We start from the raw sequence: 27,344 nt of genomic DNA on the forward strand, positions 1-27,344 counted from the left end.
GCCTCGGTCCGCAGCGTCAGCGCCGCCCGCCGCGGCCCGGGCTCCCGGCACCGCGGCTCCCGGCGCTCCCCGGGCGCAGCCGACCCCTGGCCGCCGCGACCACCTCGCCGAGGCGCGGTGAGTTGGAGCCGGAGGGGCGCGGGCGGAGGGGACGCTGGCCCCGGCCTCCGGGAGCGCGGGCTGCGGCGGGGACCCCGGCGTTCGGGGGAGGTGGCCTCCGCGGGCTCCCTAGTTCCGGGAGGAGGGCGCGGGACCCAGGTACGGGGGCTCCGCTCCGGGCTGGGGCCGCCCCCCCCCCGTGCCCACTCGGGGACGGGGCACAGCTGTCTGCGGATTTGGGGAAAGTGGGGTGGGGGCCGTGACGACAGGTAGAGTTGGCCCCGGAGGGGACGGTGGCGCCCGCGCGCCCCCTCTGCGGAGAGGCCAGGCGGCGGGGGCTCAGGTCGGGGCGTGCGCCTCTGCCCCGCGCTCCTCGGCCGGAGGCTCCCTTTCCCAAGAGCCGCGTCCAGCCCCGGCACCACCTTGGCCGCTGGCTGGAGCCCGAGCGAGCGCCTCCCGCCCGCGGAAGCCGCCGTGGTCTGCGGTGGCGCTGCAGGTCTGGGGTCTTTCCGCAGCCCCGGGACCTGAGGTCACGCTCTGGAGCTGGACGCTTGGGACTGCCCCCCCTCCCCGGAAACCCGGGGGACCCGAGCGTCTCTAAGGGCTCTGTGTGAGTGAGCGTGTGGCGGGGGAGGTCCCTGCTCAGGGGTCGCTTCCCCGAGCCCCGGGCCGCCGCGTCCCCTCCCCGCGCGGGGGCGGGGCCGAGGTGGAGGCCTGACTGTGCGCTGCGCCCCCGCACCCCGCACCCCGCACCCGGCGCTGGGAGGCTGTTTGTGCCGGGCTGGGGCAGCGGCGAGGCACGGCGGCGGGGAGTCCTGAGCTCAGAGGACGAGCGCCCTCTGCCCCTAGGCCCCGAGCACCGCTAGCGTGGTCAGACAGCCCTTTGGGGTACCTGGTTTCTTCCTCTTCCTCATTAGCCCTGCCCCCGTGGCCAGGGAGAAAGCTGGCTTTTGGGGACACCCTCTGAACTGGCTTGCAGGGCGCGGGTGCCTCAGGCCACACGTGTGCATGTGGCAGTGTGATAGCCACCCTGCTGTGAGTCTCGCCGGAGGTGTGTGTGTGTGTGTGTGTGTGTGTGTGTGTGTGTGTGTGTGTGTATTCTGGACTTAGAGCGGGCAGGAAGGCCAGTACTCTGAGGGTGTCCCTGCCGAGCACCTCAGGCCGCTAGAGCAGCTCTGCAGCTCAGCCCCGCACCTAACCAGCCCTGGGTGGCTGGGCTTGCCTTCTCATCCCAGTTCCCTCCCTCTCCGGGGGGCCTTGGTCTTGGTCCGCTTTCCTCTGGGCAGGGGAGGAGGTGGCAGGCCTAAGGTGAGAGCTTTCCTGAGCTGCTCCTATAGGAGCTTAGAGACTTCCGTGGTGATGGGGTGGGGGCCATCCCAGAGGACCGTCCCAGGGCCTGGGCAGGCCGTAACTTCCTGGAGGAGCCCCCAACCTTGGCCACATTCTTGTCCTGGCTGGGACCTTTGGGAATGGGCACTGAGTCTGAGCCCTGAGTTGCATGCCTGGCCTCCAGGGACACCACTCAGGGGCAAAACATCCCCAGAAATGATCCCTTGCCCTGGAAGCTGGCATGTTTGGCCTAGAGGAACATTCCATGAATGGTAGATTCTTTGGCTTATTCAAAGAGGGCAGTGGGGTGCTCCGCCTCACACAGAGCAGGTCCATGCCGGGAGGAGCAGGCCAGGAGCTGAGCAGCTTCTCTGGTCTCGCCCTCCTCCTCTGACCCGTGCCAGTGGCTTCTACATCTTTCTATTGGAGGTGTGATTTCTCCGGTTGCTTGGCAGTCAGCCTGTGAGTGACTAGTTTGCCGGCTGGCGGAGTCTGGAAGGCTCTGTGGCCTTGTCCCTGTCCTGAGGGCTACACGGCCCAACCTCGGGGCTGCTGAGCCATCCCTACCCCACTGCAGGGGCCAGCTGGTGAAAAGACATGGGGAGAACCTATGGACTGCAGAGCCTTGTAATTATAGCTGACAGACCCATCCTCTCCCCACCAGCACGGAGCAGCAGCCCCTAATTACCACCCACCCCAAGACATCTGCCCACCCTGCTGTCCTCCTCTCGCCCGGAACCCAGCTTTCCAGTGGGCAGGTCCTGCTGGGAGACGGGGCAGCTGGGCTGGCAGCTGCTGCCATGGGAAGGTTTGCACACTTCTGTAGACCGGCACCTCCTGCCACCTGGAGAAGGTGTGAGGGAGCTGGCAGCCAGGCCCCAGCCCTGCCTCTGGCCGGGCAGAAGGCCGCCTGGCTCAGCGGGTCCACCGAAGAGGAAGCAGGGGGCTTGGAGTGAGGACAGCAGCTTTTGTCAGCTCTGCCCTAGTCAGGGGGAATTACCAGGACCGCACTGAGGGGAAGCTGGTTCATCCGGCGAGCTCCAGGACCTGAGTTTGGTGGCAGCACCTGTGTGAGCACAGGAGGTGGGACAGTCCCCAGGGCTCCAGTGAGCTTCCTGCTTAGTGAGTAGACCCGGCTCAGCATACAGGAGGAGAGAAACTGATCTCCCTGTGTGCACAGCATGCATCGTGTACACCGAACATACCACAGCATACACAGATACATAATGTGCACGCAGCGGCACCGAGAGATGTCCCTGCCGGGGCCCGTGGGACAGGCTGGCTCCTCAGTCCCGTGGACCTGCTCTCTGAGCAGTGGTACCTCCCCCTGACCTCTGTCCCGGCAGCTTTGCTCCTGCAGGGGAGGGTGTGGAAAGGCCCCCTGAGAGATGCAACTGCTGACTCCAAGCTAGCTTAGCCCAGAGCTTCCGCTGATCCCCATGAGCCCACAGGCCCTGACCTCTGGTTCCTTGGTGGACCAGTGTCGTGCGAGTCACCTCGGGATGTCACTGGACAGCAGTCTCATGATGGCAGTCAGGTGTCAATGTGTGTACGTTAAATGAATTGGTAACTCGGTGCATAATGGCATTATGGAGACCCCGTTCAATTAAAGTAGATATTATCTGCGGTAATTGGGAAATGACAGCCTGTGCCGTGGTGGGGCCGAGTGACACAGCCTAGTTAGGCCTCCACTCTCCGGGAGAAGGCAAGGCCATGGTTATTGCGGTGAGAGTGATAACTGTAGGAGAGCCCGGAGGCTGCTCCCGGGGGTCGTACCAAGGCTTGGGGGCAGGTGGGGGTGGTCGTGGGCCAGAGTTTTGGGCTCTCATCCTCCCACATTCTTTGGTCAGACAGAAACCAGCCTTAGTACTCACTGGTTGGGGAAGAACTTCTGGTTAAAACCCCTGCCCCGGGCAGAGCTGTCCTCAGGTTCCAACACAGACGAGAATCAGGGACTCGCCTGCATTCTGCCCCTCCTGGTGGGCACTGTCTGTCAGACTCAGACACTCCTGTGCTTCAGTCTCTGACAGAGAAGCTAGGGACAGTGGCAGCATGGGGGTAGGGAGAAGGCAGGGGGAGGCCTGAGCGACTGATGCCAGGCCTGAAGGTTGGAGGAGGAAGTGTGATCTCTGACACCCCAGAGGAGGTGGGCGGTGGGTAGTTTCTGCCTAGACTTGGTGGGGTGGACAGCTGAGGCACTGAGCTTTCGTGACAGCGCTGTCTGTGATGTGGGCAGCTGTGCTCTACCAGGTGGCTGACCTTGCGGACCGCAGGTCTCTCTTTCCTCATGTCACTGTACTCACGGTCCCCATTTCTCTCTCTGCATGGAGGCCCTGGAGTCTGACTTGACCTTATCCCGTTCCCCTCTCTGGCCTTGTCCCCTCAGCAGCCCCCGGGCTCCCTCCCTGTCCTCTGCACGTGCTGTCCTCTTGCTGTTCCTTGATAAAGCTCAGTGCCAGCCTCAGGGCCTTTACCCCGTGGTCCCCTCTAGACCTCTGCTCCAGAAACCCACAGGGCTAAACCTTCCAGGCTTTCCTTTCTGCTTGAATGCAACTCCTCAGAAGGGCTTCCCTCATGACCCTCTTTCCAAAGGGCTCCTCTGGGTTCCGTCCCTGACGCTCCCGAGTGCTCTGAGGCCTTTGTACCCTCCTCCATCGCCGTGCTGGCTGTGTAGGTGCGTGTATCTGAGGGCAGGGCAGGGGCACACGGCAGGACCGAATGCTCACGGCAAAGGGGGCTCCATTCTGTGCTGGATCACTCAGGAGGGTCTCCAGACCGCAGACATGGCTGCTGCTTGTCTGTCCCGGGCTCTGCCTCAGTGGAGCCACCCGCCTGCCTCTGGGCGGGACCTGTCTCCTCCTGTCATTGATTGAGCGTGTTATTTTGTGTTCTGGACCGTGGATGAAGCATAGATATAAAGGAGCTGGTCACATGGGCCCCTAATATGCCACCTCCCCCGCCCCCATCAGCTTCGGCGATCAGAGCCGAGAATATTTGTTTAGGAACTGGGGTAGTCAGGGTAGCTTTCCTGAGGGAGCAGGCCTCTTGGCCGCTGCTGGAAGGGCAAAAGTGCAGGACACTGGATGCCATGTTTTCCTTCTTCCTAGTTTTCACCCATGATAGCAAGCTGAGAAGTCACTTCCTGTGTTCTCCCACCTCCTGCTCCCCTTCTCTTCTCTCCCTCCATACACCTTTCTCTGGGGCTTGCGGAGAACCAGTCACCTCTGAATTGGACCGGTGCTCTGGTAGAACCTGGAAGGATACTTGGGGGTGTGGGAGCTGAGCTTCAGGATGTGGCGGGTTCCCAGTCTGAAAGCTTCAGCTATTTGGGTGTGGGTCTCCCAGAGCTGGGTACCAGCACTGTATGCCCTCTGCTGCCAGCCTGCGGCTGTGGGAAGGCGGAGGGACTGGAGCTCCTGCTCCTTAGAATACCTCTCTGGTGGGAGGGGGGCAGGATAAAAAGTGCCAGAGGCCTCCATGCCTTGGCCCTGCCAGTCAGTTAGTTCTGTTTAATGCCTGAAACCCCACAGCAGGTTCCACCTTTAGCACTACCCTGTGTTTATAGAGTCTTGTAAATACAGAGCAGGGCCCTGAGGAGCAGCGCAGGCCCCTGTTCCTCTGTAGCATCCATTCTCCATATCACGTTAAGGGTGGCATGCCAGGGTGTAGAAGCCATGGAGGACGCAGCCTGCTGTCCCGAGGGAGGCTGATGGCAGCTGGGTTTACAGCGCTGCTCTCAGGCAGGCAGAGCTTTCTTCCGGTGGGCCACGGGTGGTTTTGAGTGACCTGCTTCTCAGGTCCTAGCATGGCCATGACCCTCCGGGAGGGAACTGACTTACAAGCTAATCCTTTGCTGGGTGGTGGGGTCCTGGGGGTGGTGGAGGCAGGAAGAAGGGAGGGGCCCCAGGTTCCTTTCATTTTGCCTTTTACGGGGGCGACGTGTAGGCCAGAGGTGTCTACACAGCTAAGGAGATTCAGGACGGTCCCTGCTCGGCCATTCAGTCTCCAGCTTGCTGGGTACCTGGCTGGCTGGGAGCAAAAGCTATCCAAGGTGGGACAGGCCACTAAGCTGAGGTGCTGGAGCAAGGCTCAGGTGGGCTGCGGTGTGGTCTGGGCTCTAGCTCTTCCTGCAGCACCCAGGGATTGGCTTGGTCCCCACGTCTTCTGGTGTCTGGTTTTGTTCTGTTTGGTTGGTTTGGAAGAATGAAAAGCACCTCAATGAAAGGTGGCTGGGGTGTGGTGACTCCTGGCCCTCCCGGCCTGGTTGTTACACTGTGGTTTGGGTCCTCCTGGATCGGGCCATGCCTGGACCGACAGGTCAGGAAGGCATGGTGGGCCGGCCTGTGAGGACTTTGCACTGACAGTGAGGCAGGTTCCTGTGCCCTCCCACACCACCCTCAGGTGTGGGTCCTCATCCCAGCCCAAGTTCCCTCTGCAACCTCCTCACCGAGAAGCTCCGGAAAAGGCCTTGCCATTAGCTGGTGAGCTGGTGCTGCACAGTGAGGCTGGCTCCGCTGTGACAGTCCACCCTGAAGCCAGTGGGAGGGAGGACAGAGGGGACTAAGCCTGGGGGGGGGGGGGGGAGAGGAGGAGGCAATGCCATCCTGGTGGCTCTTCCTGGGGAGAGGTGCACCTAGTTGCCCCATTTGAGCCTCCCAGGCTATTTTGAAGTTAGTGGGGGAGAGAGTCTGGGGCTGGGGAATGGACTTCAAAGACTGCCCCCTTCTCCCTGCAGGTGGAGACAGGCGTCCCCGAGGCTGCTCCTGCCTCCTTTCAGGGTATTTTTACTTTCCCTTGTTCCCGTTACAGCATCAAAAGATGGATGGGAGGCTTCGGGAGGTGTGTCCGCCAAACCCTTTGGAGGAGTCAGGCCTGCCTGGGGTGTCAGGGGACCCGCTGTGGTCAGGGAGTAGGATCTGATCCCAGGAGGAAGGTTTGGCAGTAGAAGGGCCTTTGGGCTTCCCAATTTGGCCCTGCTTATGTTGGGCTTCCTTCCCCCATGCCCTGACGGTTCCCACCTGTGGGCGGTGTACCGAGCCCCTAGGAGAAAGGTCAGTGAAGCCTGGAAAGGGCTGCAGGCCTGAGCAGGCCATGGTCACCAGCTCTTGACACTCGTCAGTGTGCCAGCCCCCTCTGTGCGGCCTCAGAGGGCTGGAGGGGCTGCCTGCCACGGCAGTGGGTGACAGACCACAGGGCAGCCGGCACCTAGGGCCGCCTGCATAGACCCGGGGCTTCCGCTCTATGCGGCTGACCCGGCTAGTGGCACAGCCACCCCTCTGTGGGACAGGCTGAACGTTCCCCCAAGCCCAGGGCAGCTCGCGGTGCTCTCTCCTGCAGTTCCCTGACCTGGAGTTGTGCGGCCTCTGCACCCTGTCTGCACACGGGTCATTCTGGTGACAGCTCAGATGTGCCCGAGGGGCCAGCATGGTGCCCAGACTTGTGCAACTTACATATCTGAACAAGAGCCCCAAGGAGGTGTGCCCACCTGCCAAGGCGGGGCGGAGCTCGGGGAACCCCTCGGTGAATCCCTCAGTGACACTAATCTCTTCCCAACTGCCTGTGAGCTGCCTGCTGCCCCATCCAGCAACTCCAGGGAGTCACCCAGAAGGTGATCCCATAAAGCCGCTCTCCCGAGGGGCAGGGGTGACGGCTGTGAGCAGAGGTAGTCTTCCTCCTAAGGCGCTGGCTGTGCCTCTAGCCTCAGGTCCCAGGGTCTAGATGGAGAAGGTGGTTCTTCCGGGTTCTGTGTGCTCTGTTTCTAGACCTGACACATCCTGATCTGCTGGGTGCTTCTGGGAGAGTCAGGGTGCCTCTGGGGAAGTTGGGGTGGCCCTGGGGTTTGCTGGCAGGGCAGGGCTAGGTGGGATTCATCATCACTGGAGCCTCGGCTGTTGCACTTGGAACATTTGAGGTCTGGGCGTGTAGCTCAGTGGCAAAGAGCTAGACCAACCTTGGGTCCAGTTCCCAGCACCCCAACACTTAGTGTGAGGACCCCATGGTTAGAGAAGCCCAGGAACTGAGTCCGAAATCTGGTCTGGCATCCTCCCCTTCTCTCTCCTTGGGGCTTCAGCAGTAGGACCAGAGGGATGGCTCCCAAACCCCTGCTGGGCCTTGATGGAGGCAAATTTTAAATCTACACTCCAGCGACTCTTCCAGTTGCATGGGAAACTGAGGCAGAGTGGCTGAATAGCTAGCTGGCCTTCTCTTGAGAAACCCATGGGAAAGGGGCATGGGGTCACAGTTCAGCCCAGCCCTGACTCAGCTCTCAGCCGCTCCCCTGGTGGGCTCTGAAGTGGAGGGAGGAGGCTGCTGGTTTCAGGGGGGAAGACTGGGGGGGGGTGTGCAGAATCCCCGGGGGAAATTAGCCCAAATTAGCTGTGAGAATGAGGAAGAGCTCTGTTTTCTCCTCTATCCCTGCAGATAAATATTTAATCACAACAACAATAACAACTATGATGACAATAATGTGCCGAGGTTCAGGCCGCAACCTGAGCTCCACTGGGGCAGACAGAGAGATGGAGGGAAGCCTGAGGAGGCTGAGGCAGGGACAGAGGGGGAAGAGGCCTGGCTTTGCCCTCTGCTGGGGCACTTGTGTGGTTGCGGTGAACATGTGGAAGTGGGGTACCTCCTCTGAGCCCCAGATTCCTGCTTCTTCCCAGCCTTTAGCGTTGCAGCTCCTGGCCTGTGCTCAGCCAGTGCTGGAAAGGCTCTCCCACCAAGGTCTTAGCTTCTCCTGGACCCTGGGTCCCCCAAATAGCAGCGTTTCCTGTTTGGAGCTATGAGCTAAGAGATATCTGTGGAACTTGGCACAGAGTTCTCCCAGGGCCTCAGTTTCCTCATTTCTCTCATGAGGTTGGACTGACAGGATTAGTGTCTTGCTCCAGCTTCTGAGGGCGCTGAGGGGCCCACTCCTCCCCAGCCGTGCCTGCTGTCCCTAGAGTACTTACTCTCTTAGAGGCCTGGCCTCGTCAGGCAGTGGGCCCTGGCCAGTGAAGGTCTTCAAATGTGACCCAGTTTCTGCTTCCAGCTCTGCGTGTCCTCAGGAGCTGGGCCACAGCAGTGAAAATCAAGAGGAGATTTATGGCATCTTTAGCCATAACCTCTGGGCTCCCTCTCCCAGGCTCCTGATGCGGAATCACAATAGCTAATGTCTTCTTCAGGCTGGGCTGATAGTCTCTCTCTCTTTCCCAGGTTGGTGGGAGTGATCTGAGCTGTTTTCTCCTTGATGCTAAGATCCTGCCAGCATACAAGGGAGCCTCCCTTTCCACAGCCAGACACGGAAATCTGGCCTGCAGGACATGGGGACGAGGATCCGAGACCTCCTGTAGCTCCGGCCACTTGCTGTCTTCTGTGGGTTTGGCCTGTGAGGGCCACTGAGCTCTACTCCAGTGTCAAAGAGGAGGAGGGGAGCTCTGGAATGGGCCACCCCATTGGCCATCTTGAGCCACCCTGCTGCTGAAGCTGCCCTGTTCCTGTGTACCCAGAGTATGGGACCCAGAGCCTGCTAGGGCTAGGAGCAGGGGCCCACTCTTCATGGGTCTCTAGGCTTTTCCGAAATGTCTGGGAAGGGAGGCTGGGCCTGGTGGTGGGCCCGGCTGCCCCTCTGCCTGCTCCTCAGCCTGTATGGGCCCTGGGTGCCTTCATCCCTCGGAAAGCCCAAGGGCCACCCGCACATGAACTCTATCCGAATCGATGGGGACATCACGCTAGGAGGCCTGTTTCCCGTCCACGGTCGTGGCTCTGAGGGCAAAGCCTGTGGGGAGCTGAAGAAGGAGAAGGGCATCCACCGGCTGGAGGCCATGCTCTTCGCTCTGGATCGCATCAACAATGACCCGGACCTGCTGCCCAACATCACGCTGGGCGCCCGCATCCTGGACACCTGCTCCAGGGACACCCACGCCCTCGAGCAGTCACTGACCTTTGTGCAGGCGCTCATCGAGAAGGACGGCACGGAGGTCCGATGTGGCAGCGGCGGTCCGCCCATCATCACCAAGCCTGAACGGGTGGTGGGTGTCATCGGAGCTTCAGGGAGCTCAGTCTCAATCATGGTGGCCAACATCCTCCGCCTCTTCAAGGTTAGTGCCTTCTACGGCCTGGGAGCCTGGCCTCACTCCCTCCTCCTCCTCTTCCTGCCTGATCCTGTGTTTGAAGCTCCCGAGTGGTGGAGTGAGGGGTGGGTGAGGGAGGGGGCTTGGTGCTGACCGTGGTCCTGAAGCAGGACCTGCCCAAGCTCCTCCTTTAGAACCTGAGCCTAAAGGAGGCTGGGACTGTGTGAAAGAACACTGGAGAGAGGTGGACAGACAAACAGAAGACAGGTGGATCGATGGAAGGGCAGACAGACAAAATATAGAATGGAAACCACAGTGTTGCAGATTGCTGGGGGGGGGGGGGAAAGCAAGACTTTTGTTTTGACATTGTTTTCAAATAATTGCAATTCCCAAGAAAGATGTGTTTTCTTCCGGTTAGTTGAGGAAGCCCCTGGTGGCCGTCCCAGCCCGCCCTTCAGTTCCCGCTGGAGAAGAGTGTCCTGGTTTTCGGATGGGGGCGGGGCTGTGGGTCCGGGAGGATGAAAAGCGGGAGCTTACCTCCCGGCCCTAACCCTGCTACCGGAACCTGGCCCTGGCCTCCCTCCCTCCTCCGCTCTGCCCTCTGCCCTCCTCCCTTAGTCTTCCCCCTCTCCCTTCCCAGCCCCTCCCTGCCCCCTCTACCACCTCCCTTCTCTTCCCGGGGCAAGAGCTGCTGATTTGCAATTCAATTGGAGCCAAGTGCTTGCTAAGCTGCTAAAACAACTGAAAGCTACTGGGGAGAGGGAAAAAAACGTTACAAGCATTTTACCAATAATTATGTGCTGGCTGCCCCCACCCCCAAGCCTGCCTCTTTTGCTCTGTAAGTGGTGTGAGTGGAAGGGGAGAGTGGGAGGGAGACAGGGTTTAAAGAGGCCGCTGGTGCCTCCTTCCCTCTAACTCTGACCTCTACCCCTTTGCCCGGGTCTCCAGAGCTGGCGGAGGCCTGGGAGAGGCTGAGCCACTCGGGGTAGGAGGAGAGGAAGCCAATCCCTCTCACCTGGAGCTCATTTGTCTAACTCCCAGCATGCATCAGTACCGGGGGCGGTGTGGTGTGGTGTGCTGTGTGTGCCTCTAGGAGGGAATGAATAGAGAGGAAGGTCCCTGCTTGAGGGGGTAGCATCTAGCCATGGCGAGTCTCAGGTAACCCCACCGCAGTCTCAGCGTGCCCTGCCAGCAACGGCAGCCATTATAAAGGCACGTGCGTGTGCTCCTAGGATGGCCTCCTCCTGGGCTGTTGGTTTTGCTTGATTTGGGTGTAGGAGCAGCAGGAACCTCCAAGGAAATGCTGCTCCCCCCCCTGGGGGGGGGCAGTGGACGTTTCAAGGAGTCCCTGGGGACCTGGTGGTCCTGATCATCTCCTGGGCTCTCAGAACTGGAGTGAGCAGCCTGGAGAGGAGAGGACAATGGGAAAGCAGGGGCTGGCTGTCCCAGGCCTGCTCCAGTGACGGTTGGGACGGCTGAGTCATCCAGGCCTGGGAGGGAGGCAGCCTGGGCCACCCAGCTGTGCTCCAGTGACGTTGGCCCAGCCCCCAGCTCATTGCAGATGAGCCGTGCACCCCGAGACTCTTATCCTGGTGATCAGGATTGAAGCGGCCTCCTGGTAGCCACTTCCCATGGAGAGAACCCTTGGGATTGGGGGAGTCACTGCCCCCTGACATTCTGTGTGCTGAGCCTGTCTGGATATTACACTTCAAAGCATATTCCGGGGAACCCATACATTTGGGGACAAGGTGCTCAGGGACCTGGAGATGGGGGTGGTTAGTATTCCTGTGCTGTTCTACCCAAGGATGGGCACAGTTGTCTGACCGGGCTCCTTTCCCCGTGCCTCTGGTCAGATGTGAAGAGGCTTGGCTGCCAGGTCTGTGCCTCATAGGACCACAGGGGCTGGTGTGTATTCTGAGGTCAGGCCGCATTGACTACTGGTCCGGAAAGAGGGGGAGGGAGCAGCCAGAAGGCTGTGGTCTGTGTTTCCTGGGTCCCTTTTAGTGATGTTAATGGTCCACAAGGGGACTAGAGGCTTCTTCACTAATGAAACTGATAGAGAGGAGAGTTTTGACCGGAAACTCAGAAGGCATTTACAGACTCAAGAAGGTTAACTAGGGTAGGGTGGGCAGGGCAGGCTCAGGAGAGGTGCAGAGCCTGCTCTGGGGCGCGTGCGGGTGTGCGTGCGTGCGTGCATGCGTGCGTGCATGCGTGCGTGCGGGTGTGTGTGTCACTGCCCACCTCCGCCTCGTGTGTGTGTGTGTGTGTGTGTGTGTGTGTGTGTGTGTGTGTGTCTGCCCACCGTCTCCCAGCCCTGACGAGAGTCAGACCCCAAGGATTACTGGGTTCTGCTGTTAGGATCTGTGTTTTCCTTCTCTCTGAGGGGGTTACAGAGGGACAGCCCGCCTGGGGGTGTTATTGGGGTACAGTCAGAGCCAGGGCAGTGTGCCTTAGCTACAAGGGGCCAGAACTCCTATGCTCCCTCAAACGGTGTAGAGTGGGATGGAAACCCAGGCCAGCTTTGGGGGGCAGATGCCTGACTCTGGGGCTCCGCAGGCCTAGCAACCCCTCACATCCTGCTGGTTCTCTCAGGAGAGGGAGTACGAGTGTGCGTGTGCGTGTGCAGAGGGAGGATGCCTTGCTGAAGGTCCATAGTCCCGGAGGAGAATGTGGCTGTGCAAGCCACGCGGTGGTGATGGCCGCAGGCAGGGTCAAGCCCGACGCTTAATCTTGTCCCTCCATCGTCCTCTCAACCTCACTTACTGTACCTGCGTTGTCATCAGTGTGAGTGAGCCAGTGGCATCTTCTGAGAACAGGTGTTGATGGGGCCTGGACAGGGCGAAGGCTCTAACCTGAGCACTTGGAAGAGCTCAGGCGGAGACTCTGCATCACTACTATTCCTTTTGTACGGCAGAGAGCTGAGGCCTGGAGGAGAGGCCAGCCAGGGTAGTTGCTGAACTTGGGCTGACCGCCCACGAGGGCATGCTGGTCAGCCTCGTTCTGTCTTAGCATCTCCGTTCGCAAGATGTGTGACAATTGCCCTAACCTCCTTGGCCAGGTGGATGGAATTAGGAGTCAGGGGTGTGAGCAAGGGCGGCACAGTGCCTGGCACACAGTCTGCCCGCAGGAAATGTCACACCCAGCGTGGAGCAGGGCCTCAAGTCAGCGTGAGGCGCTCCACCGAGGCAGAAGAGCTGGGAGCAGGCAGGCTGCAACAGACGGTGACCTTTGAGGCTGATCCCGAAGAGTTCCCGCCATCTGCTGGGCCTCTCGTTCCTTCCTGTGGGGGCTCCAGTGCAGTGTTGGTCGAGCAGAGCAGCCCGTGTCTCCGTGGGCAGTGCTCTCGTTGGGCAGTGCTCTCGTTGGGCCCGGTGACGGGGGAAGGGCCTTTGAGCTGCCCCGGCCAGCCCGTGAGGGTATGTCATTGCACATAGTGCTCAGTGCCCTCACGGCGGTGGCTGTTGAGCAGGTCCAAGGCTCAGCCCTCAGCCCCTGACCAGGACTCCTAGAAGAGTAGCCGAGTTGAGACCAGATCTCCTGTGGAAGAAATGGCTTTGGTGTTTTCACCACGTTTCAGGTAATGGATGAGAGGAACTTTGAGAGCCTCTCACTCTCCCACAACTGCTCATGCTCACCGCTGCCTTCCAGACACAACACCGGGACTTGGAGACGTTGGGCCCTTCCTTCCTGTGAGCAGCTGCGTGGGTTTTTTCTGAGCTCATCCTGGGCACAGTCCTCCTCCTGCCCCATCCTCGAGCCTCTTGCTTGACCCTGCCTTATGCTTCTCTAGAGGCTGCTCCGTGCCTGGAACCATCTTTCTCTCCCCTGCTTTCTCCTCTCCTTCAACAAGGTCTCATGTCACTCAGGCTGACCTCAAATTTGTTACGTAGCTGAACTTCTGGTCCTCCTGCCTCTACCTCCCCAGTGCTGGGTTGACACTGCCCTCACTCTGATTTTTTTGGTCAACACAAGTTAGTTGTCTGACAAGAGGAATCTCAATTGAGGAAACATCTCCAAATTGGCCTGTGGGCAACTGTGGGGCATTTTCTTGACTGATGATTGATGTAGGAGGCCCAGCACACTGGGCAGAACTACCACTTGGCTGGTGGTCCTAGGTGTGTCAGAAAACAGGCTGAGCAAGCTGTGGGGAGCAGGCCAGCATGCCCTTTCCTCCATGGCCTCTGAGTCAGTCCCTGCCTGGAGTTCTGCCCCGGCTTCCCTCAGCGATGGGCTGTTACCTGGAGGTGTAAGGTGAAATCAGCCCTTTCCTCCCCACATTCCTTCTGGTCACAGCTTATCACAGCAATGGAAACCTGGGCCCAGTTTATGCCGTGCTGAGCCTGGCATCTGGGTTTTCTGCTCACTAGGCAGCACCCACCCACCAAAACACACCCGGCCCCTGGAGTCATCTCTTTAGAACACAAATTGAATCTTGAGCCTCAGCTTCTTAAACCTGGGTACACCACTGCTTCCCCGTGTGTTCTGCAGGGTCAGCATTGACACCCCTCTCTTGCTGTGCACCCCACACCAGCCATACTGTTTTCTTCACGCTCCTGAAGACATCAAGCTGTTTTTACATCAAGAGCCTTTGTGTCCATTATGTCCTCTGTCTGGAATCTTCTCTCTCACTCTTATTTACTTAGACACGGTCCCTGTATGTAGCCCTGTCTCTGTCTCCTGAGGCCTGGGGTGAAAGGTGAGCTCTTCTGGGTCCTTCTCATGAAGCCTTCAGCTTGAGGCTCCTCTTTTATCTGCTCTCACTTTCTCCTCATGATGCTCTTTGCAGTTGCATCCACCAGTCATGTCACACTTGTGTGTCTTCCCTCATCCTTGGCTGCCTCTCTAGACTAGACATCGTATCTGGTCTGCCCCTGTTTTCGTATGGTCTATGAGTTACAGACGGTCCTTATGGCCTAGGCATGTCCAGTCCAGGCCTACGGGCTGTGTGTTCCCCAGGACAGATATGAATGCAGCTAAACACAAAATCATAAACTTACGTTGGTGTTTGAGGGCTGGAGAGATGGCTCAGCACACAGAGCATTTGCTGCTCCTGTGGAGAACCCAGCTCAGTTCCTAGCGCCCAGGTCAAGCAACAGCTCACAATCACTTGACACTCCATCTCCAAGGGACTCAGCGCCCTCTTCTGGCCTCTGTGAGTAAACACACACACACACACTTACACACAGGCACAAAAATACATATACACATAAATGTAACAAATACAAATAATTGATGAAAATTATGGCATTTGGGTTAGTAAGATGGCTCAGCGGGTCCTCAGGCACAGCAGCCTCCACCTGGCCCTTGTCTCGTCATTCTCCCAGCGTCCCCAGCAGCAGGTGCTCAGTGCTCTGGCCTTCTGTGGATGTGGCAGCTGTGTGTGCACAGCTGAGGCGCATGGTCAGGGGCCACAGGTGCGCTGCAGAGCCTGGGTATGCACACCTGAATGCAGTTCCTTCCTGCCGTCTCCTGCCCCTCGAATTGGGCACAGGGAGCTCACTGGCCGAATCAGCAGCCTGTGCGCAGGGCTCCACTGGGGGTCTGCAGTGCTGGCGTCCTGAGAATAGGATGGACGGATGCCCTCCTTTTCTGTTGCAATGAAGATGACAACTTGACCAAGGCGGCTTCTAAGAAAGCATGGACTTGGGGCTGGCTTACAGTTTTAGAGGCTGAGTTCTGACCCTCATGGCAGGAAGCACGGCAGCGGGCAGGCGGCACTGGAGCAGCAGCTGAGAGCTCACAGCTGACCCACAGGCAGGAGGTAGAGAGCTTGAGGCTGGGCTTCTGGAACCTCAACGCTGACTCCCCGGGGCCACGCCTCCCACACCAGGGCCACGCCTCCCAATCCTTCCCAAACAGTTCCACCAGCTGGGAACCAAGCATTCACATGTATGAGCTGTGGGGCCATTCCCATTCAAGCCACCACAGTGGGTGCCAGGGCACTCCTGAGGAGCTGCAGAGGAGGGCAGGGGAGGAGGAGGCCGTGGCAGGTTGGTGTGTCACCTGCTCTGAGGTTCCGGTGCATGTTGCTCTCCTAACCGCGGGTACTGGGAGTGAGTTGGGGTGACAGTCTGAGGAAGGAAATCTCTGGGTCTGGTGCAGAGGATGTGGCCCCAGGGTGCACTCCTGATGGGCTCAGGGTGCCGACACTTCTGGTCACCTCTGCTGCCACCCCCCCGCCCTGCTGTGGCCTGGGCTGAGGGGTCTTAGTTGCTTGCTTCACTGGGAAGACACCTAGCAGTGCAGCGAGGCGCGCTGTAGCTAGGGAACTCGCTGTCTCTGGTTCCCCGAGGCTGAGGCCCGGGGCTGGGGTCATGGCCGCAGCTTCCCTCTGGACCACAGTGCTGTGGGCATCTGCACACTGAGCGTGTGTACTTTCAGTTCCCTTGTGCCCTGCGCTCAGTTTGGCTCAGGGAGGAGGAGGCTCTCGTGGGAGCCCTGGATTCCATACGGGGGGCTTAGAGGCCCTGCTTCTGTCTTCTAGTTCCCTGTCTACTGCCTGGCCTCAGTTTATTCTTCTGTAAGCCTTCACCCACATACGATATCTGTGTTGTAACTTCTTGTCTAGCATGCTCTGGTGGCTGTCGTCCACCTTAGCTGGGCTTTGGCACCTGGCTGGCGCCTGACACCTAGGCCCTGCCTCATGGTCTGCTGTGTATGCTCCAGGTGAGCCCGCTGCTCCAAGCAGGCGCCGAGCAGATGAAGCCATATTGGGAGGAAGTAAGCAAGGAAAAAATGAACTGCTCAAACAGATGATGCCAGGTGCTGTGTGATTCATGAAGAGCGAAGTAGAGGAGGTATCGTGCAAGCTGCTATGGGCAGAGGAATGGCCATTTTGGAGAGGGGTCATTTTCATAGACAGGAAAAGTGCAGGGGTAAGTGCAAAGGCCCTGTGACTGCAGACTTGAGGGGTGGGGACTGAGACCCCAGCAGAAGGTGCCTCTGAAGCCCACATTGGCTCCTTTTGGCTTCAGGGTGGCTGGTGAGCCTGGGCCAGTCTCTAGGCTTGTCAGGACCCCTGTTCTCCCACTGGTCAAGTGGCACCAGCTGAGCCCCAGACGCCTGGGCAGGTGCTCTTTACCCTCACTTTCCTTGCCTGTGAAGGGCTGCGTACCGGAGCTCTCAGGCCCACAGGCTGTGCCCGTGGCCGAGTGTAACCTGGACGTTGGAGCCATGTTAGATCTGGCTCCATGCTGCCCAGCTGAGGCCGCTGTCTCTAAAGGGTGTTGAGAACCAGTGTAGGCTGGCGGGTGGGATGGACAGTGCACAGTGACATTGGTCTCTGGTCCCCTGCTCACTGCTCTCAAACGGGCGTCATGACAGCCCGCTCAGGGGAGCATGGGGTCTGAACAGGAAGAGCTACCGTTTGGGGGTGGGAGGGGTGGGCTCAGGCAAGCAGAGGACTGAGGCCCCTGAAGTGGGACCTGCTGACATGGACCCTGCCGTCCTTCCCATAGTGCTGGCCCTGTGAGGGGTGGTGGCTTGGGAAAGGCTTTTGGTTCCCTTGCTAGTGAAGCCCAGGGCCTGGCGAGGGTGCCGCCTCACTGGGGGGCCTCGGTGGGTCAGCTGCTATAGCTGAGCAGAGGCCAGCAGATCAGGGCAGGCAGGGGACACAGTGTGGATCGGATGTGCACAGGTAAGTGCCTGGCCTGGGCCTGCAAGGTTAGGCCCAGCGCCTTGCCTACCTGCCTCCCCCCTAATGAGCTGTAAACGGTCCGTGTCCCCAGTTTATTAAACTAGCGTTTTTATGACCCACACGTGCCGGCAACAGTAAGATGCAGAAGTCTGCTTGATACAATGCTTGACCTCTCCCCATGTGCTGCTGGGGGCCTGGCCGGGTGAGGGAGGCTCCAGTTCTAGTGGGAGTATCTGAGAGATGCTGGAGAGGAGCAGGGACTCCCTCAGCCTCACCCCCACTTTGTGTGCCCGCTCTTGCCATCCACCCCTCCCTTCCATTAGTTAAGCAGCTCTGCTCTAAGCCCTTTCTGGTGGGCACCTGCCTCACCTGGACGCCCCTCCTGTGGCTCAGGACACCCTCTGATTCCTGTAGCTACAGAAGCTTCCCCAGCCGGGGTTTGAGTCCTGGCTCTGCCATCAGATTTCAGAGCTGGGAGGGGTGGCTCACTGAGCAACGGAGAGAGACAGACCAGCACCGGCATGCACAGGAAGCCTCCTGGTTGAGAGGTCAGGAGGTGGGTTCCCCTGGGCCTCTCCTGGAGTTCTGGAGCTCAGTCCTTCCCAGGCCTCAGTTTCCCTCTGGTGTTGGCTGAGGGTCGATGCTCTGTTCTGCCCACTCTGGCCCTGTTCAGGTGCAGGGAGGGAGGGGACAGGCCAGTAGCAGCGCTGGCTCATTCTGTAGCCTTTCTCAAGGGCATGGGGGAATATGAAGCTTATCACAAGTAGTCCCGCAGAGGCAGGGGGCCAGCACTGGAGGAGAATGAGAATGTCTAGTGGGGACTGTGAGGCTGCAAACAGCAGAACTAACATTTGCCTCTGTCATGTCCCCTAGGTGGTCTGGGCTGGGGAGGGCAGCGCCAACCTCTGCCAGGGCCTGGGATGGCATGGGTGCTCTCAGATAGCTTTCTCTCAGAGGTCAGGGTCTCTCTATAGCCTTGGCTGTCCTAGAACTCAGCATGTAGACCAGGCTGGCCTCAAACTCACAGAGATAAGCCTACCTCTGCCTCCTGAGTATTGAGATCAAAGGCCATCACCAGGCCTGGCTTCAGCTGCATTCCTTTGAGCTTAGTTGTCTTGTGTGGCTCTGGTGACAGGAGACAGGTGACATCTTGTAGGAGGCTGGTGGTAGCGGACACCTGAGGTCCCTGTTTACTGAGCAGGTGTTGGAGGAGGGACAGCGAGCATACAGCTTGAAGGCACACCAAATGTGAAGGTCCTGCATATGCAGGGCTGTCCCACCTGTGGGAGGCCGCTTGAACTCAGGGTCACTCTGGCAGTGAAGTGTGGGGGCACTGGGGACACAGCCGGCAGCCCTGCCCCCTACCCAAGGGCTCTGGAGTCTGAAGTGTGAAGACCAGTTGAGTCCCTTGTAAGTGCTTTGATTATTTTAAATTGCTTAAGTGGCTAAGATAGCCCTGAGCGGCCTGAGTGCCTCGGGGACACGGACACAAAATCAATTAGGAAAGTACAACAAAGCTAGAGGGCCTCACCTGCTCCACCCCTCAGTCCCCTTCTCCCCACAGCAGCCTGGCCTGTCACAGCCCTGCCTGAAGTTCGGCAGGCCTCTGCTTCTGCTTCTGGCTGCTGTGGCATGGCAGGCCACTGGGGTAGCCTAGAGGTCTCCTGAAAGACTATCCAGCCACAGGCCTCCTACCGCAGACTGGCCTGGCTTTCTCTTAAAGGGTGGTGTTAAACATCTGACCTTTTAGCTCAGCATTCCAGATTCCACAGGAGAGGCTGGCCCCAGGGCCTCTAAGAGCTCGGCCACCCTGGGAGATTGCATGGAGACTTTCTTTGTTGTCAGGCCTGGAGGGGACTGGGCACTGGCCCTTTCACCTGCGTGGTTCCTGGGCACTGCTCTCACGGGTGTGAAAGGCTCTTTTTGTCTGTGTGGCAGTTTCCTCCTCTGTCAGGTGTGATGGGCGGCCCTGTCCCCACTGCCCTGCTGGCGTCCTCTTCACAGGGCCCAGGCCGCACCAGACGGTGCCCTGAGGTGGGCCTCACCTCTGCATCCAGCCAGGCACTTCTGTAGATGGGCTTGACCAGCCCTGACCTGGCCTCAGTGTGGCCAGATCCTCAGAGAACCTAGAGAGGAGAATGGGAGGAGTTTGAACGGAGGAGCCAGCATGGAAAGTCCTGCCTGGTCCTGGAAGATTCCTGCTACAGAAAGGGTGGGCTCAGCCAGGCTGCAGGCGTCTCCTCGGCCACACAGGGCCGACAAGCATCCTTTGGGTAGTCACTGTCATTTATAAGTTTCTGAAGCTGTCCCCAGATGTGCGTTTGCTGTCATATAGGGCTCAGACACAGCATACTGACCCAGCATGCCCTGGGGCTCAAGGTTTTACTTTTACAAAAATGTAAAAAAAACCAAAGTATTTGTTTAATTTTATTTTTTATGTGCTTGAGTGTTATGCCTGTATTTCTGTATATCACACACATGCCTGGTGTTCAGGGTGCCAGGGGAGAAGGTATCAGCTTTCCTGGGATTGAGGTTAAACTTGGTTATAAGGCTCATGTGGGTGCTGGGAACTGAGCCTGGCTCTCAACCCGAGTCATGTCTCCAGCCACTAAATATGATTTTAAAGGAGCTATTGTTTGGCTTTAAATGATGTGTGTGTGTGTCTGGGTTTGTGCACTTCAGAGAAGCATCCAGGTGCTGCAGTTCCAGGCAGTGTGAGCTGCCTGATGGAGGTGCTGGGAACTGAACTCAGGTCCTCCATAAGGGCTGCATGTGCTTGTGGTGCTGAGCCATCTTTTCAGGCTGGGGCTTTAGGGGTTTCTAACGGTGGCTGCTATTGGCATCTGGGACTACATAGGGCTTTATTTATTTGTATATTTATTTATTTATGTATGTATTTAGGCAGGGTCCCTCTATGTAGTTCTAGCTATCCTAGAGTTTTCTATGTAAACCAGGCTGGCTTCAAACTCAGAGAGCCCCCAGCATGCTGGGATTAGAGGTGTGCACCATCATGCTTGAAAAAACAGAGACAGGAACTCATGTATGAGTTCAGGCTGGCCTTGAACTCATTGTTTCATTCTGATCCATTTGCCTCTACCACCCAAGTACAGAGATCACAGGTGTGCCCCGCAGCGTCTGCTTTCCATGGTGCCCGGATGGAGCCCAGGGCTCCTTGTATGCTGGGTAAGCATTCTATCAGAAAACTCACATTCCAGCCCTCACAGCTGCTTCTCCATCACTCCGCACAACCTGCAGGGCCACCAAGATAGTGTGGGCCCATTTTACAGATGGGAAAATGGAGGCCTGTAGAAACTGAGGAGGACACACAGTAAGAGCAACAGCTGGGCTGAGTTAAGTCCTGGCCTGCTGCTCTGCCTCTGTGTGCCCAGGCCACGAGGAGAGCCTCTCGAAGCCAGCACCCCTGTAGATCTGCCCACTGGACACAGGACAGCCAGCCCTCGAGCCCTCTGTCTGCGCATGGCTAATGTCCCCATCCTTTTCCTGCTGGGCTTTAAACAGCCCGCATGTTTGCTATAGGTCTGGGCGAAAACAGAACAGTGGGCTGGGAAAACACTATCGGTGAAGCAATCGCCGCCGAGTGAGGACCTGGGCTTGGATGGCTAGCCCTCACATAAAAGCCGTGCACAACTGTAATTACATTTGTAATCACAGCCCTGGGCAGGCAGAGACGGGGCGGCGGCGGGGGGGTACCCTGGCTGGTTGGTCAACTAGTCTAGCTGAATCAGTGAGGTGCAGACTCAGTAGAGACCCCGTCTTGAGAAAGGGTCAGCAGCCAAGAGCACAAGAGCTAGGTTTGAGTCCTAGCACCTACACGGAGGCCTACAACTAGCTGTAAATTGCGTTCCAGAGGATGTGACACCCCCCTCTGGCCTTCGCGGGGACTGCGTGCACTGGGCACGTACACACAAGCAGGAAAACGCTCACACATAAAGTAAAAATAAAACAAAGCTTAAAATCCTTTTATACATCTGTCAGAGAATGATTGAGGGAGACACCTGATACCGACCTCTGATGTTCACAAATGCGCATGCGCGCGCGCGCACACACACACACACACACACACACACACGCACAAAACAACATAAAGAGGCAAAGAAAGGGCTGGTTTAGAGCGCTGGCTGCTCTTCCAGAGGTCCCAGACAAAAGCCTCCTCTACATGAAATAAAAGAGGCAAATAAGATCTGCCCGCCTCCCTTCCTGGGTGGCTACCTGGTTTGTGTGTACTTGCCACGGCCCCCTATTAATTTAGCAGGCTAAGGTCACATCTGCGGCTTTGCCCGGACCACGGTGCTGAGCATTTTCCAATGTCCCTAGCCAGCCTTTGAAACGTGTTGTCTGCTGCTACATAATCAGGGCCCTCTGGAGTCCTGGCCATTCCGGGTTCGAATCCTCCTGGAGGCTGGTTTGACGTCCAGTGTGGGGCTTGCCACACGTGTCTGTTTCCACTGGGCTCTCCCTCCACAGGGAACCGAGACAGTGGCTCCAAGGTGGCTGAGGGAGGGCACTTATATCATGGGAGTGTGGGAAAGACAGGTGCCCAGGGGAGCTCAGGAGGGCGATGTGGGGGTAGAAATAGCAGGTGGAGCCCGGCAGTGCACAGCGTGAGGGCACTCAGCTGGCTTCTCCTGTGGCAAGGGGTGAGCCGGGGACAGGCCGGCTTGCTTGGCAGGAGGGGCGCCGAGGAAGTGAGCCTTCTCAGACTGGGCCAGCACTGGGCACACACAGCTCCAGCTCCAGCTCCCTTCCCCACCTTGCCACTCCCTGACCCTGTCCCCTGGCCTCTCTGCGAGTCCCCGTCTGCTGGCCTCTGTGTCTGGTGGGCCATTAAGAGAGAGCTGCACCTCTCCTGTTGTTTTACACCATAAGGTGTGTCTCGTTACCATGAAGCGTGGATTTCAGACACGTTGCCCCGTGAGCTTTGACGGTGGATTTGTAGCTGACCTCATCACAGCGCCTCTAGTGCCCAGGAAGTTCCTGTAGCCCCTCTGGCCAGTGTCTGTCTCCACAAGGTTCATCTGCTGCTGGGCTTGTTTCCAAACTTCGTCTCAGTGCATGCAGGCAGTGGGGCCTCTGCCGTGTGTGTGTGTGTGTGTGTGTGTGTGTGTGTGTGTGTACGTGCGCGCTCGAGAGAGTGCGACTGTCCTGGGGCAGGGTGTGTAAGCAGTTCTCTCTCTTTTTTATGGCTCTGTAGTATTCCACGGTGAGTGGAATCTTTATTCAGATCACTCACAATTCATGTATCCTGCTGCTTCTGAACGCTCGGATGAACCCAGCGTTTGGCTCTCAGGAAGAGCCACGAACGTGTCTTTCATTGCACCTCAAGGCTCCTTTCCCAGACTGGTTACGTTGCTGGAAATGCTGAGTCCCGGGCTGTACAAGCAGCCAGCTTTAGGGGGAACTGTCCATCATTTTTCCAAACAGGCGACAGCCTCTTGCCCCTTTAGCTCCCTCCTGAGTCCAGAGGCCCGTCTCAAAGGCCAGCTTGTCACACCCGGACAGGCAGCACCAGTCTCTGAGGTCAGCTCTGCAGCCCTGCATCTGTTCCCCCAGCTCTAACGGCTGGTGTCTGGGCTGCAGCCTCTTAGTAGAAGGACTTGGGTTTCTGTGCGGGATGTGCTAAAAAAGACGTGTCACAAGGCTGGGAGATGGCCCAGCGCTTGTGCCGAAGAGTACAGAGCGGAGCTCAAAGCCCTAAAACCCACACTGGTGCTGGGCAGGCATGATGGCAGGGAACCCCCCAGAGCAGGCTGGCCACCGAGAGTAGCCCTCTTGGTAAGGCCTGGCTTTGATTGAGAGGGCCTGCCTTATGAATAGGAAGACACCAGGCTTCAACCTCGGGTCTCCACACACGTGCAGAGTCTGCGCAAACACATACATGCACTCTCGGAGGCCTTGGGGCCTGCAGTTCGCCCGCAGTGCCCTCTCCCCACAGCGCCGTCTCCTGGGCAGGTAGTGGCAACCGCGTTGCTTGTTCGCAGCCCGCTCACTCTGGTTTCACTAGGCCTCATGTTCTCATCGGGGCTGGTGAATCCGATCTGGTGGGTGACCCAGTTAGCTTGTGACCGGCAGGGCTGCCTCATCTGGTTACTGAGTCTCCACTCCAGAGGCCGGGGCTCCCGGCCTTGGTAGGGCTGATGAAGGTGCAGAAAGCCACCTTTGTGTAAGTCCACTCTTCCTCTGGTTGGCTGATGTCTTCCCGTTTTTACCGTCTCAAAGTCCCTTTCTAAGGGCCTGGGGCGCAGCTCAGCCGGTAGAGCAGGGGTTGCAAAGCATGCATGAAGCCCGGGCTCGATTTCCTGTACTGTAAACCAGGTGTGGGGCACAGGACTGTAATCCCAATCTCAGAAGATGGAGGGATCAGAAGTCCAAGCTCACTCAGGCTACAAGCCTGCAGATGGATAAATTAGGAACCGTCCAAAGTACGCCTCAGTGCTCAGTGGACTAGTACAGACTCATGAAAAAGAGCCTCTTAAATGACAAAAGAAGAATGTATTTAGTTTTTTGAAGTTACTTTCTTCCGACTGTGACCATCCCTGGGCGCCACAGCCTGGTTGTCGCTTGCACCCTGTGGTACAGATCCGGGCTTGGTGTGTCGTGTCTGAATGCCTGCTGGCGTGCCTGCCCCTGCCCAGTGGGTGAGAGACCTGTCCTATGTCAAGGCTGGTCCCAGGCCCCCTGGGAGGCAAGAAGGAGTCTTTAAGGCCATGGGCTGACTGATCCTGGAGGGAAAGGGCTGAAATGTTTCAGCAGCGGGGTGGGCTGAGTCCAGGGTGACTCCAAAGGAGCAGCGTCTCTGCTGCTGGAGAAACAAGCCCAAACCCCTGCTGGGAGGCGGGGGCGGGGCCGCGGCAGAGGGCGGGGCCTCTGGGAAGCTGGGGCAGAACCTGGGGCGGGGGCGGGCCCGCAGCAGAGGGCGGGGCCTCTGGGAAGCTGGGGCAGAGCCTGGGGCGGGGGCGGGCCCGCAGGAGAGGGCGGGGCCTCTGGGAAGCTGGGGCAGAACCTGGGACGGGGGCGGGCCCGCAGCAGAGGGCGGGGCCTCTGGCTGAGATGGAGGCTCTTTCCTGGCTGTATCCGTGGCAGGCAGGCATGTGGCTGGGCAGACGGTGTGGGTGCCTTGATATTTTAATTGAAGCCTGGAGACACAGTTGCTCTCTCTACTGTGCTAACAATGTACGGAATAAATAATTCAACCGTGGCTGTGTTGTGCCTGCTGTCCTCACCCATGGGGGTGGCCACACATGAGCGTGAGCGTACACACACACACACACACACACACACACACACACAGCGCCAAGAGTGGGCAGAGCTGCTGTTAGGGGTCAGTGGCTGGACTGGAGACTGGACATTTCCATTTTAACTGGGCGCCGGCCGCCTCTCAACTTGAGAGCAGTGGTTTCTTTCCAGGTAGCTCTGTCCAGCAGGCCAGCTGCTCCTGCGTGCAGCAGTGAAGTGGCACCTACAGGCCCGTGTGCCCAGAGCTCACTTCGTAGTCCAGGCATTCCTCCTGCCTCAGTGTCTGATATTTTGGGCATGAGCCCAAATGCCTGCTTCAGGTTTATACTTTTGTTTATTTGAGCCTGGGCTGCTATGTAGCCCAGGCTGGCCTTGAACCCCTAGTTCTTGGCCTGTCCCTCCTGAGTCCTGGGATTACAGGCACACATCCTGGCAGGGAAATCATCTGTGGTCACCCTTCTCTTCTACTCTTCCCTTTCCTTCTCCTTCCAGGGGGCCACCGGTCCCTGAACCTGCTACACAGAAAGCCCGCAGGGGCTTGAAGGCTCTGACTCCACACATCCCCGTTCATCCCACACCCCAAAAGCTGGCCCTTCAGCTGCTTGTGGACAGGCCCTGCGCAGGGCTTCTCCAGGCCTCGGTTCTCCACACAGTGTCTTTTGAGGCTGGTGTGAGGTCTGAGCTGGGGGAGGAAGGACTGGTGGGGACAGGCAGTGAGAGTCATTACCTAGGGCGCCTTCGACTGCTGAGGTGGCCAGGCTGGAAACGTTCCTGATTATCCCGTGGTTAGCAACTGCAGGGAAAAGAGGCGTGAGAGGTCAAAGGTTGGCCAGAGGAGGTGAGGGGGTGAGGTGGGGGTGTCCGAGGCCTAGAGGGACTGGGTGCTTTGGGGAGGGGTGACGAGGCAGGGGGTGAATTCTGGTGTTCATGGGCGTCTTTCTCAGCTGGGCCCCCAGCAGCTTCCCGCCATGAGGCTGGGGCCCAAGCTGGCATAGCTTCCTCACTCGGACCCTGGAGCGCCCCAGCTCCCCATCCGATATCCCCAGCAACAGGGCCTTCCAGACTTGCAGTTGAGTGACCCTTTATTTTTATAATAGTTTCAGTGAAGCTGTAGCAATGGAAATGGGAACCCGAGAGTTAGGGTCCTGAGTCCTTCGGCCTGGTGTCACCGTCCACCATAGGCCAGCCTGCGCGGTTATAGAGCTGTAGGTGGGCCACACCTCCCCGGGCGGGGAGAGGAGGGAACGGAGGGCCTGTGTAATTTAATTCCCTGTTTTATTGCTCGTCGGATAAATAACCTTCATTAAGACGGAAAGCGCAGGGCGGGGGACACGGACAGGGAGAAGTTTGATTAATTTCGATCTGGTTTCTCATTTGTTAATTTTCTTCCAGCTCAGCAGCATTATTTAAACGAATTACAGGCAATACTGGCCCCTTCTTCCCTGCAGGACTGTGGCCCTCAGGGAGGGGTCTTGGCTCCCTGTTCCACCATGGTTCTTTGGGGGAGGCTTCCCATCTCATTTGTTGGGGCAGTCCCCGTGTTTCAACAGGGTGTTTGGGGCTGGGATGAGGAAGAGGCTGGCGGGGCAGGCACAGTTACAGAGTCTAGGGGCTGCCCCAGGGCCACCCTCAGAGCTGCTCTTCCAACCTGCTGCCTCCTGCTCACTGCCATTTTGACTCTCACCTCCCCACCAGCTTGAAGCCACCCTCCCCCGGCTTCTGATGCGGGTTCTCCTGCTGTGCCCTCTTGGGGTGCCCCTGGGAGAGAGCAGGATGGCAGCTGCCAGGCTGGGCGATGAGACGGGGAAACTCAGATCTCAATCTCCATCTCTCTTTTTTCTCTTTTCCCGCCTCTCCCTCTGAGAATCGAACCCAGGGCCTTGCCCATGCCAGGCAAGAGCTACCCCCACGCCCCCCCCTTTTTTTACCCCGTCTTGGGACAAGCTCTCACTGATTTGCACAGGCTGGCCGTGAGCTCAGTCTGTCGCTCACGTAGCACTTGGTCCCGACACCCTTCTGCCTCACCTCCTGAGTACCTGGGACGACAGGTTATGCACTCCCAGGTGGGCTGTCTGGCGGCCCTGCCTCGCCGAGCCTCCATGTGCGCATGCCCGGCCCGTGTGCAGCACGTGCAGAGTGGAGGTTTGTCTGTATGCACAGATTGTGCTGGCGTGGTCAGGCGCGCCTGAGCGTGAGCCCCGTGCACTGGGTAGAAGAACTTGGGGTGCTGTGTGTGTGCAAGTCCGTATTCTTGCATGTATGGGGGTGCTGGCTCGGGTGCCGCTGTGTCCCCAGCATGCTCTGTGTCACATATTCAGGCCTGCTTCACAGGGTGGTAGACAGGCAGGTACTGGCCACACTGGAGGGAGATGACGAACATGAAGCAGGGCCAGGGGGTACCGTGCCCGTCAGTACAGGGCACAGCTATGTCGCGTCGGGTCTAGAACTCATCAAAGTAAGGTGGCGTAGCTCTGAGAGCCTGGGTCAGGAATGGGCCGTCATGATGCCTGGGAGCCACCTGCTTGGACAACCCTGTGAGAGAAGCAGCGGTGAGGAGGGACCCATGGCTAAGGGTCTGTGGTGAGGGGTTCTCTTCGGAAACATGATGGCGACTTCAGACCGGAAGCTGCTCCTGGGAAGAGCAGGGAGTCTGGGCAGCGCCTTGGGTACCTCTGCTTTTGCAAGGCCCTGCACATGAAAAGCAAGCACTTAGGCTGAGCTACAGGGCTCTTGTGGTTTTGAGGAGCTGGCCGTGTCGCTCAGTCTGGCCTCAACCATGTGACACAGCTTCTCAGCCTGGCGTTCCAGCCCCTGCTCAGTTCTCGCTTCCCCTTGATTATCCCCTGCAGGCACCCGCTGTCTGCTGTCACTAGGGAGCCTTGTCCTGCCTGCTGTGGGTGGCAGGCTCCTCTCAGCTCTGCTTCTTGAGCTGTTCTCAGGGACCCACTCCAACTGTAGGTTTTGAGGCTTGCAGGGTG

The 27,344-nt window shown here is 58.4% G+C and overlaps 1 protein-coding gene across 2 annotated transcripts in view; it reads left to right on the plus strand.

Moving 5' to 3' along the window:
• The window catches only part of Grm4 (glutamate metabotropic receptor 4), a 79,708-nt gene that overhangs the window by 758 nt on the left and 51,606 nt on the right, over positions 1-27,344 (plus strand). Inside the window, exons 1-2 of one of the 2 annotated variants that reach the window (XM_055607256.1) lie at positions 61-117; positions 8,620-9,503. In XM_055607256.1, the coding sequence (XP_055463231.1) occupies positions 8,985-9,503 (519 nt within the window). In that variant the 5' untranslated portion in view covers positions 61-117; positions 8,620-8,984. Of the gene's footprint in view, positions 1-60; positions 118-8,619; positions 9,504-27,344 lie in introns of those variants that run through there. The other variant, XM_055607257.1, reaches the window with a different exon arrangement.

Source organism: Psammomys obesus, unplaced genomic scaffold (assembly GCF_907164565.1).
Source record: "Psammomys obesus unplaced genomic scaffold, mPsaObe1.curated_primary_1811, whole genome shotgun sequence".
Classification (NCBI taxonomy): Eukaryota; Metazoa; Chordata; class Mammalia; order Rodentia; family Muridae; genus Psammomys; species Psammomys obesus.